The sequence below is a fragment of the Salminus brasiliensis genome, chromosome 5 (genome assembly GCF_030463535.1).
Source record: "Salminus brasiliensis chromosome 5, fSalBra1.hap2, whole genome shotgun sequence".
Classification (NCBI taxonomy): domain Eukaryota; kingdom Metazoa; phylum Chordata; class Actinopteri; order Characiformes; family Bryconidae; genus Salminus; species Salminus brasiliensis.
Genome location: NC_132882.1, coordinates 31,272,018 through 31,293,018, shown reverse-complemented (window position 1 = coordinate 31,293,018; position 21,001 = coordinate 31,272,018). Strand labels below are relative to the sequence as shown.

The 21,001-nt window shown below is 41.4% G+C and overlaps 1 protein-coding gene across 10 annotated transcripts in view; it reads left to right on the top strand.

Moving 5' to 3' along the window:
* Positions 1 to 21,001, top strand: part of cobl (cordon-bleu WH2 repeat protein) — an 89,939-nt gene that overhangs the window by 65,991 nt on the left and 2,947 nt on the right. For 6 of the 10 annotated variants that reach the window (XM_072680186.1, XM_072680184.1, XM_072680181.1 and 3 more), the window contains 4 exons: positions 3,301 to 3,456; positions 13,299 to 13,572; positions 16,618 to 16,733; positions 16,997 to 18,672. In XM_072680186.1, coding sequence (XP_072536287.1) covers positions 3,301 to 3,456; positions 13,299 to 13,572; positions 16,618 to 16,733; positions 16,997 to 18,672 — 2,222 coding nt within the window. The remainder of the gene's footprint in view (positions 1 to 3,300; positions 3,457 to 13,298; positions 13,573 to 16,617; positions 16,734 to 16,996; positions 18,673 to 21,001) is intronic. The other 4 variants (XM_072680190.1, XM_072680189.1, XM_072680188.1 and 1 more) reach the window with 2 other exon arrangements.

Sequence of the window (21,001 nt, the reverse complement as noted above, 5' to 3'; positions counted from 1 at the left end):
CAACCCAGCTTTTAATGGGCAACCGTTCAATTCCACAAGTTTGCAGGCAATAGCATACTACTGTTACATCAGCCTTGGGCTGAAGCACAGTTGGTGCAAGTGACTAAACAAACACATAGGACTCATAACACACATAATACATGTACTCATAGCATGTAGTCAGCAGATACAAATGTGGCCCTTTTGTTTAAAATAGGCCTACCACAGCGACCAACCACTGACACTCACACACACGCTAGTGAGCTAGGGGCAGTGAGTACACACACACACCCAGAGCGGTGGGCAGCCAACTCCAGCGCCCAGGGAGCAGAGAGGGTAAAGGGCCTTGCTCAAGGGTCAAAACATTACCACAGAATGATGTGAATAATGGAGATCAAGTTGTTACAGTGGGGTACATGAACATCTGTATGATTCAGTACACAAAGAGTTGCTTCTCATAGTCGACCTGTTGGATATGGGAGAAACAGACAGGCGGAACTCTTTTGAAGGGCCAAACCATCATGGCCCGGCAACTGGGTCAGAGCTTGTCAGAAGTGGTAAGGCTTGCATAGTGTTCCTGAGGTGAGTAAAAGTAGGGACTAGCCATAAACGGTTACAGGGTGTTGGTTGCTCTAGGCTCATCGATGCAAAAGAGCAACAAAGGCCATCCAGTCTGGGTGGAACCCAGAATTGTTAACTGTTAATTGTTGTTAATGATGGTTACAGGATTGGGGATTGTGTAACAGCACACAGTACATCACCATCCACTGCATATGGTGCTGCATAGCTGCAGACCAGTCAGAGTGACCATGCTGACCCCTGTCTACTGTCCACCTCACAACTTACAGGACTTATCAAGGATCTGCTACTAATGTCTTGGTGCCAGATACCACTGGACACCTTTAAGAGGGTCCATGCTTTGGCTAGTCCAAGCTGTTTGTGTGGCATGCACACTGATGACCAACGGCACACTGAGTTGTTAAATAATCACAGAATTTCTAACACTGTACAATATACTGACATAGAAATGGACAGACATATGCTTCATGGCTAGAAACAGTAGTGGTAGACACTCGATACGGACAGAAGTATTGGGACACCTGATCATTCATCGTTTCTTCTGAAATCAAGGGTATTAAAAACAGTTGATACGTATTTTGTGTGTGTGTAATATATATATATATATATATATATATATATATATATATATATATATATATATATATATATTTGCAGCCTTTGCACATCTGTGTCAGCAATGGGTGCCCATTAAAGTAGTTGATTCATTTATTAGAAGGAGTGTCCACAAACATTTAGACACGTAGTGTATGAAGCATGAATTGTGTATGCATTTTTGTCCATTGTTGTATTTTAGGAATATTCTAAAGTTGGGTGAAACAGAAACAGATATTCTTAAAGTCTCTGCAGTCCTGAAACTGCGTCCCTTGTAGCCCCTTGTTGCAGCCCTTATCTGAGATTTGCTGACAGCAGAGAAATCCATCATCTTAATCTGTCTTTCCCCAAAACTCATACATATGGCACCTCTTCTCGCGCCTCTGAGTCACTGGCACGCAGCCTGTAACGGCGAGCGTGAGTCGACACACGTCCTCCCACCTCCGGTGCTAAATGATCGCCATACTCCGTCCTGCTGAATAAGCAGGAATGAGCGCTGCCTCACGAATCTTAACACCGTCACCCCCCCCCCCCACACACACACACACACACACACACACACACACAGCCCCCTCTCTGACACTCTGACTCCCACTCAGCGATTGAAAGCACTAGTCTAGTCTTGCTGGTGTACAGTTAGAAACCTGTTAGAAATCGGTTAGAAGTCTAGAAGTCTATCTAAGGGGTCAATGAGCATATCTGCAAAGGGCCCGCATGGCTGCAGGTTTTCTTTCCAACCAAGCAAGAGCTCCCTTCTTAGCTACTCAGATGTTTGATGGATATGATTGGTGACCCAGTCAGTTTCTAACCACAGAACTGCTCTTAGCTGGGTATTTTTGGGTTGTGGCCCACTCCACCTTCCACCCCTTTGTGTAGTTCCAGGTAGGGCTGTGTTTTGGCAGGACTGTTCAATGTATTGCGATATATTGCAATACTGTAAGCAAGACAATATATTGCAATTTTTCCCTATCAAATTTTAGGGAAAGTTGAAGTATAAAAATACACCACCATGTGCATAAAAGCGTCAAAGAAATACACACTTTTTATGCAGAACATAAACATATAGATATACATATACAGAACATAAACATATCAGAACAGTGGGATCTGAAGACCACAAATTTCTGCTCGTAACTATTAATTAAAAACATTAATTAAAATTGACAGTATTGAAAAATGTAACGGAGGCTTGATGAACATCGCAGATGTTTAAACTTTAATGAACCGCGGGTAATCCACAGACACAGGCAATGATACAGTCCAGGTCAAAACCAGCAGGGCAGTCAGAAACATGGGATAAACAAGAGCATAGTCAAAGAGTCGAGCAGGGCTCAAAACCATAGGCAAACAGGTTTAAACAGCTAAGCAAGAGGGCAAGTCAAAATCGAGAAAACAGTGCTCGGTGTGCTTACAATAATCGACGGCAATACTTTGCAAAGGCTACAACAAACTGAGAGGTTTAAAGACGAGCCATGTTAGTACTGATGCTGCTGGTGGGAAACATTCCTGATTGAGGAATGAGGGCTGAGGGCTTGTGACTGTTGTGGAAGTCCTAAACCATCATAGGAGCTGTAGTCCGGTGCGTCAAGTGAGACGGCAGACAAACCCAGGAGTGTGACAAGAAACCTGATCCTTATTAATATTTTCACCCCCATTAACACCCCCATTTTCAGGAGCTGAGGTGAAGCAAGCAATCTTTTTTCAGCAATTCCTAATAATCTGCTAACATTTAGCATTGGGAGTTCCAACACAGAACCACCAATGCACATGAAATAATCTAGACAAACGGTCAAGACAGCTCTGTTAAATGTTCAGTGCATCACAGTCATAATCATGTGGAGATTAAGGAAGTCTCTCAATCATGATCTGTTATTATTGTGTTTGTGGAAATTCCGGAGAAGCCAATTTGTGCTTGGCTTAGGGAGAAGCGCCTTCAAAGTCTCAGCAGTTTGCTCTCTTAAGTTGTTGTGCAGCCTTGAGTGCATCTGTAGATCCCAAAAGCTTTTAATAACTGGCAGTACTGCATACCATGTGACCGCGTCCTTCATTCATTTGCTACATACATTGCCTGTGATTGTATTATTACAAATACTAATTCTGTTTACACCCCCAGTCAATCTCAGTAACCTTTATTATGAACTTCTGTAGGGTCTGAGCGTAATGTGCCACTCAAACCCAGGCGGAGTCCTTTACGGGAGCTGAAACAGCTGACCGCCTCCTCTCCCCCCTTCAGCCCTTCCCCACCTCCTGGACAAGACCTCCAGCAGATCCCAGTGGACATCCACATAGAGACAGCTCCTCACTGTAGGTCTCAGACCCTCATCTGCAACCTCATCCTGCCTCCGTCCTTCCTCCTCAGCATCTCCTGGCCTGTTCTTAATGCACTTCTCTTTCAGCCTTACCACCCGCTTTTTCCTTCACCTTTTTTCTTCCTTCAGGACCTCTTCAAAAATGACAGCTGAGCTGCCGAAATATCTGATTCAAACCACTTGGAATCTGATTTCTATAAATCTGAATCAAACCATTTGGAATCTGACCTCTACAAATTTAAATGAAACCACATGAAGTCTGATTTCTGTAAATCTGTTTTAAACCAAGTGGAATCTGATCTCTCTAACTCAGAATCAAACCACATGAAATCTGATTTCTATAAGTCTGTTTTGAACCAAGTGGAATCTGATCTCTCTAACTCAGAATCAAACCACATGAAATCTGATTTCTATAAATCTGTTTTAAACCAAGTGGAATCTGATCTCTCTAACTCAGAATCAAACCACATGAAATCTGATTTCTATAAATCTGTTTTAAACCAAGTGGAATCTGATCTCTCTAACTCAGAATCAAACCACATGAAATCTGATTTCTATAAATCTGTTTTAAACCAAGTGGAATCTGATCTCTCTAACTCAGAATCAAACCACATGAAATCTGATTTCTATAAATCTGTTTTAAACCAAGTGGAATCTGATCTCTCTAACTCAGAATCAAACCACATGAAGTCTGATTTCTATAAATCTGTTTTAAACCAAGTGGAATCTGATCTCTCTAACTCAGAATCAAACCACATGAAGTCTGATTTCTATAAATCATTCAAACCACATGAATGAAATCTGAGGTCTGTAAATCTGATCTGATTTGTAAAATTCAGTTTCTAGGTTTGTTTTTTTTTGTGTATACTGTTTGATTTTTGGAAATGTGCCTGACTCCTCCTTACTATAGCAACAGCAGAAAACCAAAACAGGGCCTATACAACCAGATCAGATCTGATCTGATCACTGGGGTAAAACAGCTTGGCCAGCAAGCAGTAGAAGTTGGTTTTGTAAACAAGTTGGAATTGTCTACAGTGTGAACACAGTCACATTTGCTTTGCCATAATGACAATGACGCTTTTTCTGAGAACCTTGATGCACACTATGTGTACTGGTCTGTGTTTCTCACTGTCTGTGACTACTCTTATCACATGTGTTTGCAGAGCTGGTCGGGTTCTGTCATGTCACTGAGTTTGTGCTGTAATTCTGCCAGAGCTAAACTGTCACTCATGACCCTTGAGCAGAAAGTCTGCCAGTGGGTAAAACTGTCCTCATAGCGTGCTGCCCTTGCGGATAAGCCCCACAAACACATACACACACACACACACACACACACTTGTACACAAGGAAATCCAGAATGTTCCAATCTAGAGTGTGTTCCGGCACATTGTCTCAATGATTTGAGTGCATTCTGACGGTTTGCCAGTCAGAATGCACTGCAGGGTATGAGGTCAATTGAAATTGTTTGAAGTTCTTTTGAGTGGTCCTGGTAGGCAGTGGTGAGTATGAGCAGGGACAGACCACTGTCTGCTTAGCAGTATCGAGACTGTAATTTATCCTATAGTCCTTCTTCCCACAGTTCTGTCAGAGGTCAGTTTCTGCCTTCAAAATTGACCAGGCTTGATATTATAGCGGTACCTGATCAACACACACTACCATACCATTACCATGACAGTGTCACTGCTGTGTTTACAATGATCCACCACCCACATAGCATCTAGTCTGGGTTGGGTAATGTAGGTAGAACGTATAAAGTGACCCATAAGTGGAAGCAGCTGTTGAGTGGAAGCAGTAAGGTGAGTGCAAAGTGCAGTGGAGGCTACGCACGGCTAGCCCAGAAAAGTGTCACATGTTCTACAACAACCCAACACATCCAATGCGCGTGCATTTCTGGTACTGCGCCTGTTCTCCCCTCTCATGTACTTTTCCCTCTTTTCATGCCCTCTCTCTTTCCTCTGCAGTCTATTGCTGCGCGCCCGTGCTGCTGCATTCTGGACGCCGATGAGTGGATGGCCAATCTCTCTTCACCCTGTTCTTCCTCTTCCCTGCTCCTTCTACATCCGTCCACTGCTCCTCCTCCTGCTCCCTCTCTCCTGTCCTTCAGAGCTGCCTTTTAGTCTTCTACCATAGTGTGTTTCTCTCTTCCTGTGTTTCTCCATTCAAGACGTTTTTATAAGTGTCTGAAAACATAACGCATACAGTGCTCTCCATAATGTCTGGGGCTTTATTTTTTGGATAGAAATTCATAGTTTTACATGTCTAATCAACATGATGTTGAGGTTGTATCTGCTTAACAAGTATTTACATGTGGTTGAAGTGCATGTTCTCAGATTTGAATGAAGGATATTTGTATGTATGTTAGTTGTAGTATCTAATAAATTACGTTTTTTTTTATAGCCCTCATCGTGAGGCACCATAATACAGTGGTGGTTGTACTTAGTCAGGTGTTGATTGCTTCTGTGGTGCAGGTAAAAAAAAAAAATAAGAGAGAGCTTTCAGCAGTGTATCTTGTTTGTAAACTTTAGAGTCTCATTTTGCTGTTTGTCAACATGAGGACCAGAGTTGTGCCAGAGAAAGACTTGGAATGCTTGGAAACCATAAAAGGTAGACCTTCACCACTGGTAACATTGGAAAAATTCTCAGCACAATGATGAAAAATCCCCATACACCCATCAGATAGATCAGTAGCTGTCTGCAGAAGACTTTACATTATCTACCCCGCAATATATGAGCCACATGCCACAAAAATTGATTGTCAGGTTTTAGTTTCCTACAAAGTACTTTGCTTCTGCCATCGCTCTGGTACACGTTAATATTTTATAATGTGTCCACAAGACTCTGCAGGAAGATCTTTTTGTCATACTGTAACCTCCCATTATAGTGGCCAACTATTGGAGGCAGTATAGCCTCTTTTTATTTTTTGGTTGGTGGTGTGGCGCAGTGGATAACACCACTACTTACCACTATGCTGCACTAGACTGGCCTATCTCTGTAATACAGGTAACCCGGTTTGTCAGTATATTTAAATGTATTTCTATTCAAGTCTTCTGCATCAAGCAGCCCTTGACAAATCCACAACCCCCTTCCAGACTGATCTCTCAGATAGGTATATACATGGATTTTCCTTCATTGTAGTGAGAATTCTTCTGTTATCAGCTGTGGAGGCCTACCGGTCCTTTTGGATGGTTACTAATCTGCCAGTGTGCACTTTACCCACATGTGAAATGTCTGAGTAAGCTATACACATTATGGAGGGCACTCTTTGTCTATTTGTGTTGAGGCATTTCCGTTAGAACCAGACCAGAACAGCCTGGTTCTGTGATTCACTGATGAAATGTGCACTTGGAATGGTTTCTATTCCATTTCTATGAACTATGGATAGATGATTTTGGGACAGTGAGATTGGTTAATGTCTGCCAGTGAGTAGCCCTAATGTTGACTGTTTGAATTGAAGAGAAAGTGATTGCATGCTGTCTTAATTGCTTGACTTGTGAAGGACTTTTTATGTAAAATGGACCCAACGTCTGATTCAGGACTGTCTATCTCTGAAGGTTCTGGAGGCGTTATTCACGCCAGCTGAAGTTGATATGGATTTGGGCTCTCCAGGACCTGAGAACTGGGTCACCTTGGTGTAAACCATGGAACTGGTCCAGTGTGTCAAGGGATGTGCAGTTTAGTAGAGAATTTGTACTGTAGATGACAAGTCATCTAAATAGAGCAGCCTGGGGCTAGGATCAGTGGTGATCACTCATAGGTTGCTAATGATGACCACCATGTTTGTCTTTAGCCTTTGTGTACTCATATATGACTTGGGTGCAGTGTGTTTTCTTTTCACACTCACCCTTAAGTACGATTTGTCACTTTCAATCAGCATCGTCAATTTGAGTCGAGAATCACAGCCAACTTCTGACGGCATGGAGAATTGTTAAACAGGCTTGGTACCGTGCTGAAAAATGCCTTATTGTGATGCTTACCTCAAAAGAACAAAGACCTGCTTGTGCTTCCCTGCGTTGATTAAATGACTGAGAACACCTCCATTACCCTCAACTCTCTCAAATCTGACTTTTATTTGACTTGTCACCGGTTTCTCCTGTCAGACCTGTTGAAAGCAACACACCATGGAACATCAAGCCCAAATCTAAGACAGCAAACTGTCTTTGCTATGATGTCATTCTTTGTACAATGCAACAGGCAGTCACGTAACTTCAGGTTAAGTAAAGTTGATCACAAGCATATTACAGTGCATCAGAATTAGAATCAAAGAGTCGACAGTAACCAGTATGTAGTCAGTAACAGTGACCACTCTGGACGTTACTGGGCGTACTTCCTATAAGTAACTTCAAAAATACATATATTTTATAAATATACAATGCACATTATTTTTTTAACACTTTACTTCGTTTATTTTACTTTTTAAAAAGTAGCTAAAGCAAAAAAAAGTAAAGAAAATGAATCGTTAAGTTTAGCACATGCAACGGTTTAGACTTCCAGTTGTAAAAGCTCAGGACTTAATTTACACCTTAGGTCTTGTTAGGACTGGTTAGATAAGAAGAGCTTTTGGAAATACTCAGCTGATGATAGAGTAAATTAATAATACATTAAAATTGTATTGTCTAAAAGATTCTTCCAACCTTGTGCTAACACTTAACAATCGTGGGCTCCGCTAATCAGCTGACTGAGGAAAATGAAGCTAATTGATCACTACAAAGCAGGGAAAGGCTATACATGAGAGCACAGTCCAAAATGAGAATGAAAATTGTAGTTAATGGGAACCATGGGAGTCAGAGCAACATCTGGGTTGTGTGGCAGCCAGTGGCACAGGACACATTGCACATGTAAAAAATAGAAGAATGGATTCCACTAGATACCAGAAAATCCTGGAAGCAAATCAAAGTTAATCAGTCAAAAAGTGAAGCTGTAAAGTAGCAGTGCATTACCATTACAGTGCTACTGCAGAGATCGCGTTCGAGACACATTCCACACCAGTTCCATGTTTAGTAAGCTAGGCTAGAGCCAGTGCCAGTCTTAGCCTTAGGGTGTGCTAATGAAAATTTAAGGGGCCACCTGCCTTGCCCGTGTAATTGCAGTCTGTAAAAACCAACTAACTGGGGGTTGGGACCTGTCTGATAATTGTAGAACTTACTATGTCTTCTTAGCTAGTAATAAATAACAATAATATTCATGACATCTTTATCAGCATGAGCAGGGGGCGGGTTTGGGTGTGTTATGAAATATACATTTTATGTATTTTTTGCATGTCGGCAGGACCAGCACTGGCTGTAGATATGGTAAGTGTGATCGGAGGCAACTTTTAGGCTACTAAATGCAGTTAGCTGTGGTTATTTGTTTGAGTGTGACAGTGGTGGGTGATGTTTTACCAGGCATAATAAGGATTCAGTTCACAGTGCAGAAGATGTCTCAAATGTTCTCAGATGTACTCTAGCAAGTATTTTCTTGAATATTCTGTGTTTTACAGAAGCTTTTTGTGTTGTTGTTTTTTTATAATATTCTAATCCTCTCACATTTAGGTAATCTCCAAAGTTGTCAACAATAGTTTCAATTAACCTATTGAACTATTGAGTTGAGTTAGAATCATGCACAAATCTGAATTTTAATATCACTAGTTTGAATTTCTTTATACTATCTTAATTTTGTGGTTTGCAATGGAGCAGGCTTATATTGACTTTCACAATTGGAAATATATTTCTATAAAAATATGTATATTTCTTTACATTTTTTAAGTAACCTCCAGGTAACACACAGAAACAAATACAGAATCTTTCCCCTACAAAAAAACATGGATTAATACATTTTATTTACCTCAATTTCCTCTTGATAACATGATTATTATTTTCTTGAGATCCAGAGTTGTTTTTACTCACTATATAACTTATAGTTGCATCTTTAAAGAAAATAAAAAATTCAACTAAAAATCCCAAAATGTCTATTCGCTTGCCATAGCCTCTTAACTTCTTGTCAGTGATCATGATTAACTTATTTACATGATTAACAGGTGGTAGCTTCTCTGTGCCCACATAAAAAGGAGTTGGTTTGACAGCACACACTCGATTGCCCAACATACAGTACAATGGGAAAGTCCAAAGAGCTCAGTGCAGATCTGAGAAGCATGAACGTAGATTAACAGTCAGGAATTAAGTCAGGAACGTCTCTTGGAGCCATATCGAAACAAGTGGTGAGTGTAAGTAAACTTCCAACCCCGACCATATTTCCTGGCATAATGGAATAACTGCCTGAAACTGAATGCTTTTACTAAAATGATTGTGTGTACTTTATATGCATATATGTGCTTATATACTTTGTATTTTAATTCATTATATGCGTACAGTCTGAATTCTAAACCTTAGGTTGGATCTCCCCCAGCATAAAATGCGGTTTCAGAATTTAGATTGCTCCTTTACTAACCACAGAATTCCATTTCAGTTATTCTACATACATCATCATATTATTATTATTATTATTATAATTATACATAAAAAAACAGCATTAAAGTTCTCCACATCCTCGGAAGATCCTTTGAATCCAAGCCACATGTAACATTTAACTCATGAAGACATTTTAGGGGCCTCCACTTTCATATTATTGAGTTTTGCCCCTTTTTTATTCAATTCAAAGTTGTAACCATTGCAAGAGAGGCAAATTTGCCTAATAAAATTAGTTATATATGTATAGCTACAGCTACCGAATGCTAAAATGGCCTGGATAAACAGTTGATTTCTCACATAATCACACTTAAAGTGCTTGCTAGTTGGAATATAATGTGTCTGGTTTTTAGTTTCAAACCGTCCTTCAAGCATATATTGCCAGTTCCCCCACACCAACATTGAACTCAAAGTTTGTGGCACCACTGGCTGAACATAACAGCAAAATGAAGGTCAGATGACTCCGTGGTACTTTCAGTATGGGCAGCTTCAGTGTGCTATTAGATTGTCCGCTAATGTCATTATTTTACAGTGTTTAAACAGTGCAGTATAATGTTGATGCAGACGTAGAGGTCAGGCTATTCCAGCTCAGAACCGATGGCATGGTGGTGTGTTTGCTTTAATGCGGCTGTGCGTGTCGTGTTGCTAAATGTAGAGGTATGCAAGCATGATTGGTGTGGTGTGTAAGGGTAATGGGTTAGGACTAGTGCCTGGCCAGAGCTGTGCTTGTGGACTTGTGGCTGTGTGTCACAGTTGCAGTCGTGCATGTGTGAGGGAGAGAGCGAGAGTGAGAGTATATATGAGACTCCCTGCTCATGTCTGTGGCATGTGCTTCATCATTAATCGAGAGTGTGTGTGTGTGTGTGTGTGTGAGAGAGATCTGTGGTCGCAGCTGCCGTGTTTTAAAGCTCTGCTGGGAAACGGTTGGGAAACAGCATGTGACTCATGATATATCCAGGAACAGGCCTTTCTCTACCCTCACCACTTAGACCAAATCTGACAGTAGACACACACACACACACACACACACACATTCAACCTGAGGTTACCTACAGGTTGGTTGACTTTTGGTTTTATCTGAAGAGTGAGTGCTCTTGCCTGAAGTTGGAGGCATTAAGCAGCAGGGAAGTGGGGCTGGTGTCAGGGCAGATTACTGAGAGCAGTGGAGAAAGGAGACGAGACGTAGAGTTAAGAGAGAGAGAGAAGAAAAAGAGAGATGGTGTTAGAAGAGAAGTGGCATTAAAGTGGAGGATCAACACAGTGAGAGCAGTGCGACCTGCTTAGTTTGGATTTGTTCCATGGCTTTTGCTCCATTTGGCCCTGGGTTCCAAGCCAAGGTTCACACAGTATTGAAGCATACAGTAAGTCAAACAACAGCCTGATTGGCTGTAGAGAGGTGAGAGAGAGCAAATTCGAGTTCTTTCAGTTGGAGGAACTGGGCCGTGCAGCAAAATCCACAATGTCCTGTTCTTTAGTTTAGCTTAGTTTATGCTCTTGAGGTGACATGTTTGCAGTGTTTGTGTGAAGTTATGTATATGCAAAAATTGTCATCATAAATTTTTACATAATGATTAAACAGGCTGTTTCTGTTACTGCCTCTTTAAAACGTTCATATGATAAAGGAGCTCTTTCTGATTGGCTGCCCTGTATAGTTTTCATAAAAGCACTCAGAGCTGAAAAACTCCGGAGCACTGCAGTATGAATGGGCGGGGCTAAACTGTGGTAGGATAAGCAGGTGAGGATATGTAATGACTGTGTAGTCAAATGTGTCTCCAAATGCTTGAGTCAGACTAAAATCAGATCAAAATCAGAACAAAATATGCAAATGATCGTGTTGCACTGCAATTATTACTGGTATTTCGGTCATACTAGGAGGAGCTTTGGTTGTCGGATGCGTCTCAGAGAGACAGGTGCATTCACACTGCTATAACGTGGCTCAAATGAGTAGTTGGATTTGTATCTGGTTTAAATGTGTCTTAAATGCATGTATACTTTATATATATGTTTATGTGGCTCGGCCTTATCCAGATATAATCCTGATACTCAGAACGGACGAAGTGACCGGGTATAAACTGGGTGAAACATTCAAAGAGGGCTGTTATTACAGCTTAGTTTGTATATGAGATAAATGTAGCAAATATAGCATTTTTTAAACGGTAACAGTGTTTACATATTATTGTCATTAATAAAGTGATGGAAATTCAGTTTTTCAGCCCATTTAAAAAAGGTATTTAAAGCAGCATAATGCGAGAATTGGCATTTCTTGCTCCTAGGCTTCCTTTACAGTCGGGAAGTAGAATTTGCACTTTAAACCACCCCTAAAGGACATGCCTTACACATGCATGTCTGGACAAGCTGAGAGATACAGGCTAGTCGCTGAAAGTAAAAGAAGCATGTGGATCGAGGCGGGAAAGTAATATTACAGGATTTTACACAGGTTACGAAGCAGTTCTCATGAGCGCTGTCCTGTCCGCTTCACCGGAGTTACACAGTGCAGTTAGCAGTGTGCAGACCCCAGAGTAGCAACAATAGAGACGCTTTTCTCTCTATTAACGGTCAGTGGAGCATCAACATGATTTTGAAACTGTTATTTTAAAGCAAAACATGCTACATAGTGCTGCTTTAAATCTGACCCACACTTGGACACAATGTAGAGCCTTGTCTGCTGTTTGGCTCCTGTCTGGGTCACTGCTGTTTTCCTCTCTCGTCTTCTTGGCTTGAATATCTATAAATGCTTTACACACTTCACTCACCAGGCATGAACGTGAGAGTGAACCCTTGTGATTCAGTGTACTAAACAGATGAAGTGACAGCAACAGAATCTTACCCACCATGCTTCATTACTTTCTCTAATACTTGGTTATTTGTCCCCTGAGTACAGTACTGTCAGGTAGGGATTACGCTCGAGATAGTACCTGTCTATTTTTATCTATTCTTCTTTAAAATGGGTGCATGTTTCAGCTGGAGTTCTATCTATTCAGCTGGAGTCATGTGTTGTTGTTTTAGCATTTTCAGTGCTATTCCAAATTGAGAATTGGGATTGAGGGTTTGTTTGGATTGGATTTGGACCTATGCACCATTCTGGTCTTCTTGGAATGAAAGAAATGTCTGTTTTTGTTCTGTCAAAGTTAAGTGAAGAATAGACTTAAATGTACAGAAACTCCAGGATCTCATTATAAGAAGCGGACAAGGAGACCAGGTATTAGGGAAGAAACAATGCATGTCTCTGAGGAGTGTATGTAATGGTTTGATATAAATCACTTGTGAGTGGTTCTAACAAAAATGCTTCTACATTAAAGCATGCAAACCAAACACAGTAACTGACTGACTGATGTAAAAAAAGTAATTACACTAATAACACTGACCCTTTTGTCTCTGGTGACCACCCTTACTGCAGCCTGGCTGCACTCAGCAGAGCAGAAAGCGGAGCAGGAGGTAGAGACGGTGTCCATGTGCAGCAGCGAGAGCTTGGCGGATCACGGCTACGCGGCGTCAGAGGGCATGGCCGACGACTCCTGCCTTCTCAGCTCTCCATCCGACCTGATCCATCCCACCTCCCCGGAGGACGCCATCTCCCTGAGCCATGACCCCTCGCCCAGCCCCAGCCACCAGCCCAAAGACTGCTCCAGCGACAGCGACGAAGGCTGTGCCACTTGGGGATCACGGCACAGGTACAGCCACCATGTTTAGAATCCAGAACAGGTTATATGTTTTATGGTATTGTCTGGGCAGTGAACAATATCTTCAACAGACTGTGAGAAATGGAATAAAAACAATAATCAAGCCTCCAGTTAGGCCAGACTGTTCTACTGCTGAAAATGTGGGGATTGGTGCACTTCCTAAAAAAAACTCTGGGCCAACATTTAGCTAGCATGCTATAGCATGTTGATATAACATACTGTAGTTTTTTTGTCATCAATATTACACAAAAACTTTCTCCTTGGTCCATTCTCCTCCAAAAAATATCTTTATTTTTGTCGTTTTCACTTTTTCATATCATTTCTGACACAATGCATAGACCAATAAAATGGCTCCAAAATGACTTGGAATAAAATATTATACATAGACTTTCATTGAAAGTTTTGAAGGTTTTTCCCTTCTCTAAAGTTGCCAATTTGTGGATTGGATGAACAAGGTTTTTGCATCACCGCAACAATAACAGCATGTATGAATTCATACGTGAATTCATTGTGAATTCATAAACTCCTACTAGTTTGACACAATCCTGTTCCATTCAACTCAAATCAGGCCACAACCTGAGACTGAATGAAGCTCCACATTCCAAGTAGCTCTGCCTTTGAAGTGACCTTATAGCCATCAGTACAGAACACAGTGACAATAATGCAGTAAGTAATAATTAGAATATCAATAAACATCATTGTCACCTATCCTTAATTAAGTCATTAAGACATTGATCCAAATATTTGTTAAAGGTTGGAGGCAGGTTGTGGGGAAACACCAACACAGATGTTTAATTGTAATTAAAGAGAAACGATGTCTCAACCCAGCCTAAGTCTGGCGTGAATAGCCCCCGTAGCTCAGACAAATGTTTCAAGCTACCATCATAAAATAAAAAAGTTCCCCTTGCAGTGAAAAGGCAGAGATCAGTAGCTGCACACCATCCTCAGCCTGGCAGAGACTCTGTCTTTAACCGCTGAACCTTTATAAACGACTTCTGCCATCTCGTAAAGATTGCACGTATCAGAGATTATAACTGGGATTGTTTGTAAAATTGAATAGTTATTAACATCTGGCTCTCATCCTTTTACAGTGGACCCCACTTTCCATTTGTACTCTGCCTTTTCATGCTTTAAATTAGATACTATTTATATTAATTTAGATTGCATTGCATTATCTTCTGAAATTGGCCCTTCTGCCCAGGTCTTTTCTGGCAGGCAGCAGCTGGAGCTCTTCCACGTGGAGCGGAGATTGTGCAGAGAGATTTATCTCCCAGTCCATCAGCATGTTTGCCGCAGCTGGCCCTCTCCCAGCCTGCCTCAGGTTTCTTCTCTATTCAGTGAGCCAACGCTCCTGTGAGGCTGCCTGTGCGGTCTGGCTTTTTAAAGGACTAGTTCAGTAAAATAAATAAATAAATACAATTACACCATGTGTTACACACCAGACTAGCTTATGTGGTTTCAGATACTGCATGGCACACTGTTATCCATTAAACTGAGCAAAATATGGACGGAAATCCTTTCATTTTATAGATAACAAAACAAAACACTGCCAAAATCATAAGCAAGTCTATTTCAGACTACTTAATAAGTCAGTCTGCAGTCTGAGGTAAGCGAGTGGTGAGAGCCATCCATGTAAATTTCCATTACCTGTTAGCTACATTAACCTTGTGACTGCATTTCTGACACCTCTGTGCTGATAATTTCGACAAAATTGTGTAAAGCTGTTTAATGTCGCTGTTTTGTGGAGCCAGAAGGTCCACAGCGACTGCCCAGACTGATGGGTCTTGAGGCAGAAGCAGCCAGAACTCGCAGTGTCACCTGAAACTTGCCAACTTGAAACACTTGACCTGCCTGTCCTGTGGGACTCAACTTTGCTTCTCCTGCTTCCTGCCTTCCAGGAAAGAGCTATTAATTTTATTCTGCTCACCTCATCTTAAAATAGCTGTATCTTTAGTGGGTTAGAAAGAGACTTTTTCTTTTTACTTTGGCTTTTTGGGGTTTTTGCACCCCTGCTGTCAGAGTAGCAGTGTTTAAATAATGCAGGAGACTTTTCTCACAGGGTAAATGCAGCTAAAGAGAATATGAGGCCTCTGCACAATCTCAGCATTTTTTTTACATGAGTATGATCTGAATGGACAGATGCCACATCCTAGAACCTAAGATCCTAGATCGGCATGTTTAATACATTATTTTTCTCAGCTTTGGCCTGAGTACATGTCCAGTTGATAAGTAACCCTTTTAAAGTCAAGGCATATCATTCAGAAATTTCAGAAAGCCTTACAGTTGCTCAATTCCAATGTTCTGGTCAGATCCAGTCTTTCTGACTGCATGATTGTCTTTCATGTGGATGTGGATGTGTGTATATATATATGGTTATCCACATCTGTTTTGTGAATTAATGTTTAATACTAATACTCCACATGTGCACATGCAAAACAAGAACATCAAGCGATCAACCTTGATGCTTTGCTATCCATATTGTATACTACACTATTTTGATGACCCTTGTAGTGCACTTCGTAGCACAGTACATAGTCTAAGTAGTAGCAAAAGAACGATCCACTGCTTTTGCAGCTATTGCTGACACTAACTTAAATTAGTGGACAAAAACGAATGAATATCGTTCTCATAAAGGTCACATGGCCACAAATCAGATGTGTTTCCGATCTTGGACCATACATAAAAGTGTCTCAGATCAGATTTCTAAATATCACATTTAAGTATTCACACTGCTCTGAAAATATCAGATCTGGGTCACATTAGATCAAAGGGAAGCATTTAGAGCCCAGGTCTTCAAATCTGAACCTTGAATCCAGTTTCCAGCCCTGGATTTTGTACTTCCTGGAAGTTAAGAGAACAGTTAATGTCATTTATTGGCCACGTAGTGTCACACCTAGCAAGGATTACAAAGTCCAGAACTAGAAACCGGATTCAAGGTCCACATTTGAAGACCTCTGCTTTAGAGTTTAAGAGCTTAATCATAGGTGGCATGTTGGATTGTATTACTCTCATTGTTCTGTAATGTGATTCTAACAGTGGAGAGGTTCGACGAGGGAACCAGGCAGACAGGAGAAAGAACAACTATGAGGAGGATGCGAAGATCACTGACGAAATCCACCTAACCTTGGCGGATCTGGATGCTGATTTAGCAGGTGATACAAATAAAATGCTTATTTTATCTCATATTTTTAAGTGCTAGACACCTAATCAACAGGTCTGTTCTAAAATGGGTGCATGGATGCATGTGTTCATGTCGTGATGTACCAAAAACAGTATGTTGAAGCTCTGATTATTCTAATATTAGCATACTCCTTTGGGATTTATGTGAGGGGAAAGACTAATGGGAAATTAAATCTCTTGTGGGGCAGTTCATGAATGCCTAATATCCACTTAAACACTATTTTCTGTGTTCTAGAAGCTAATCAAGCAGATGAGGCATCTACATGCATGTTTGACGAAATCCCTGTGTCTGTGGTCGATATGGACGTTCCAGTTACAACCATTGATGAAGTCCATGATGGCGATCGGTCCAGTCTGAGAGTTCATGAAGCATTTTTCAGTACTGAAAGCAGAAACAAACAAGACATCGCCAGTAGATCGAATAAGCTAAGTGTGGATGTCCAAAACAAAAACAACAATGCTCGTGTGGTGGACAAAGCAAAGCTTGGTCAAACCCAAGCAGATAAAATTCAGTACACAAAAAAGACTTTTAGCCATGCCGTTAAAACTAAAGTTGAACCAGAGAAACCAAAGGCTCTGAATGGCATTGCGCAACAGAGGTCTCAAAGTCCAGTAGTCCAGAGTTTTCCAGAGAGCAGACTTAAGCCTCTACCCTTAGTCCGGAGCTACAGCTTGGAAGATCCTGAAATGCAGAGAGCTTTGTCTGCTAAACCACCCACAGCAGCTCAAATCACGATCGCCCAGAGCCCAGTGTCTAGATTTGGCTTGAAGACTTTCACCGTCATTCCTCCCAAACCGGCTGTGCCCCATTCTCACAAACCAGCAGTCTCCCTGGGCACAGGCGCTATTAAGATTGACGAGTTGGGTAACATGGTCAAACAGAGAGCGGCTAAGCCAGCCTCAACTCAAGACAAATGTGGTCATCCTAATGAGGCAACTAATGACCCAGATTCTCCACTCCTGGGCAAAGCCAAGGCCTTCTGGAGTTCAGCTGAGAAGCAGGATGCAGTTTCCACAGCCAACAAAGAAGCTTCTGTGAGGATAAGAGAAGCTGAGGTGCCTAAACCTGTCCCTGTAACAGTAATAGCTCACCCTCCAGAGAAAAGTGTTGAGGACAGGCTGAAAGAGGCCAATGGTTCAACAAACCAATCAGCTTCTGCAGCGCTGACCAAGCTTCCTGTTTCAGATCCTGTTGAAAACACCTCTTTCCCAGAGCAGAGGAAAAACCTTTCTTTCCTCAAGCCTACTAGAAGAACTTCTAGCCAATATGTGGCCTCGGCTATTGCTAAATACACCGGGAATCCCTCAACAAGGGTAAATGGAATAGAGGAACTGCCAGAATCAACATCTGGTGGACAAAAGCAATTTTCAAAGCCAAACTTTAAGCATGAGATTAGATCGAACCCTAAGAATTTACATACCAGCACTAGTACATCCACAAATCCAGTGCCTTATTTTGCTGGTCCCAAACGTTCACAAAGCTACCCTGGTCATACTGCAGAGAAGCAGGCGAGCTCCGAGGAACCACAGTTCAGTGGTATAAGCAGAAGTACCCAGCCTTTTGGGATGGCAAACACTAAATCTCTGGACTCCAGCCCAATAAATGCTAAGCTTCAAGAGCAAGCTCAAACATCTACATACTCAGAGTCCATACAGTACACATCCATGAAAAATGTCCAAGAAAACTCCTCACCTATTAAAAGTCCCACGAATGCTACACGTCCACCCATTCCGAAGAAACCAGACCTACACAGTTCAGGTGTTCTGCCTGAACCTAACCAGGTTAGCGTGTTCGGGCCGGTGAAGAAGTTCAAACCCGTGATGCTGAAGTCAGTGGAGAAAGAGACGTCTCTTCACAGTTCACTGATGGAGGCCATTCAGTCTGGAGAGGGAATTGAACGTCTCAGAAAGGTATTCGAAGCATGAAAGACATTTCATTTGTGGTTTGCTAGTCTGAAGCAGACATTCATTCATGGCAGAGCACTCTCGCTGTTTATGCAACACCCACGAGACAAGTGATGTGTTGATTTCAGTGGTGTAATTGCTCTGAAAACACACATCTACTTAGATCAATCATTAACTCTCTTAAAGGAATGGTTCACTGAAGACGTTCGGGTCCAAAGTTTGCCCTTGAGCTGTGAGGCTAATACATAGAGACATTATTTTAACAATCAACTACAATCTCAAACGTAATCCACACAGACATATGCAAACATTGTGACCACCTACCTAATAGTGGGAATAACCACCCTTGGCTTAGATGACACTAGTGAGACGTTGTGGCATGGACTGTATTGGGTGAGGGAAGGTGTTCATTATAAAGGTTAACTGCTCCACAGTGGTGCATCCCTCGTAATGGCCCGTGGGGTTCTACTGTTATGCAGTTGGAGGCTGTTCTACAATGGAGGCACTCAGTGTGCAAGAAGTCAGTTCTCAGTACACCTACTCTACAGCTGCTTTAGACTGCTTTGCAACCCTTTACCCCCCTCCCCCCGACCATTATCGCACTTTCATGTTCATTAATGCAGAAGCATAAATAGTTGCATTTAACGATGGCTGAGGGAACTGCCCTTTCTTAAATACACCCATATGTCAACCAAACACACTTACGAGTTTCCGCTCCATCAAGTTCAGCATGTTCAACTCCAGCTGACAGCTCTGCTAATTGTGTGTCGTTTTTAACAAGGCCACCAATAAAACAAGAGTTAATCTGCACCAAGTGAATGCAGGAGCTGAACAGTGAGATTTTTTTTGTCCTCCAGAATGAAGCTCAGTAAGTGCTGGTTATCAGTCTGTCCATTCAGAGATGTGATGTGGGGGTAACATAAAGAAACGCTCTGCTCCTTCTCTGCTTTGCCAAACTGTGCAGCAGTAAACTGTGCACTGGTGCAAACATCACACAAATGTTTTACAATTTCATGTGACAAACTAGCCTTTTATTCGTGTTGGAGAGACTTCCAGACTTCCTTGTTAACTGCCCCCATGTTGGCTGTGCCGAAGCCTAACGAAGAATTTTGAGGGAGCTTAAAAAACGGCAAGCTCTCTTTTTAACAGTGAAGGCAGACGTTCGAGAATGCTGCTATTCAAAGCCTGATATGACGACACAGCAACTGTGATAAAGGGTCCATTATCATGCTCTTTTTGGACATCAATCAAATTGCATCCTTTACCCAATATTCATTGGTTTGCACTATGCTACAACCGACAGGTGTGCTTGCTTATTTATATGTGCAGCAACCCAGCACACATGGTTACATTGTTTTGAACATCGACGCAATGTTCAAATGCACTGTAAGTTCAAACACATAGATCATGTGTTCTGTTGTCAGAAAGTGGATAATGGAACGGATGGAAAGTTGTCTAAAGGTAGTCCAAGAGGCAGTGTTGCCTACTGATGAGGTTGTGTGTTTGCTGGGAAACCCTGTCACGTGGCATCTGTGACTTTCCTGGCTGAGTTCATTCCAAACCAGAGGTGGTTATAATATTCTGAGATTTTTGTGTGATATTCAGTCAAAATCTTGAGTCATTATTTCAAAATATTACTTTATATACATATTTTGGACAAAAAAAAAATCTTTTTTTGACATTCAGTGACAGTCTTGAGAAAATAAATTATTTTGTTATTCTATTAAAATACAATCTGAACACCGCTCACTTTCTTCCTTTGAGGCAACCCTTTGCTTTAGTTACATTTTGTCCAGCAAATTAAAAAGATTAGAGTTGAATTTACTTAAGATTCTAAACATTGTATGTTCAAACAACTCAAATACATTAGGTTAGAATGACTCCTAGTCTTAATACTTTAATAGAATATCTCAATCTCAACTGAAGGTGGATAACCTTGCATTTTTTTAGCCTTTCATTCCTTAATTGACTAATCTGCCAAAAAAACACTGACCATATAATCTTGCGGGAATGCTAGAGTGAACACCGCAGTACTCAGCCAGCATGTAGTCACACTCAATAGTACAGAAAATGGTAACTTGCTCTTACAACCTTATAAACCCAGTATGCACATGGATGAGAGCATAGTGCCAGGAGCCAATAGGAAAGAGTTTTACTCATCAGAACTGCACTGCCCAAACATAGGGCACACCTTAAGGGTCTCCCTAGTTCATTGGAACAACTCAGTTTACTGAAATCAATACAACTCAACCAAACAAATTCACCCTAACTCAAAATATGCCAAAATGTGATCTAATCGTGTTGTGTTACCTTTAAGAATTGAGTTAAGTTGTAC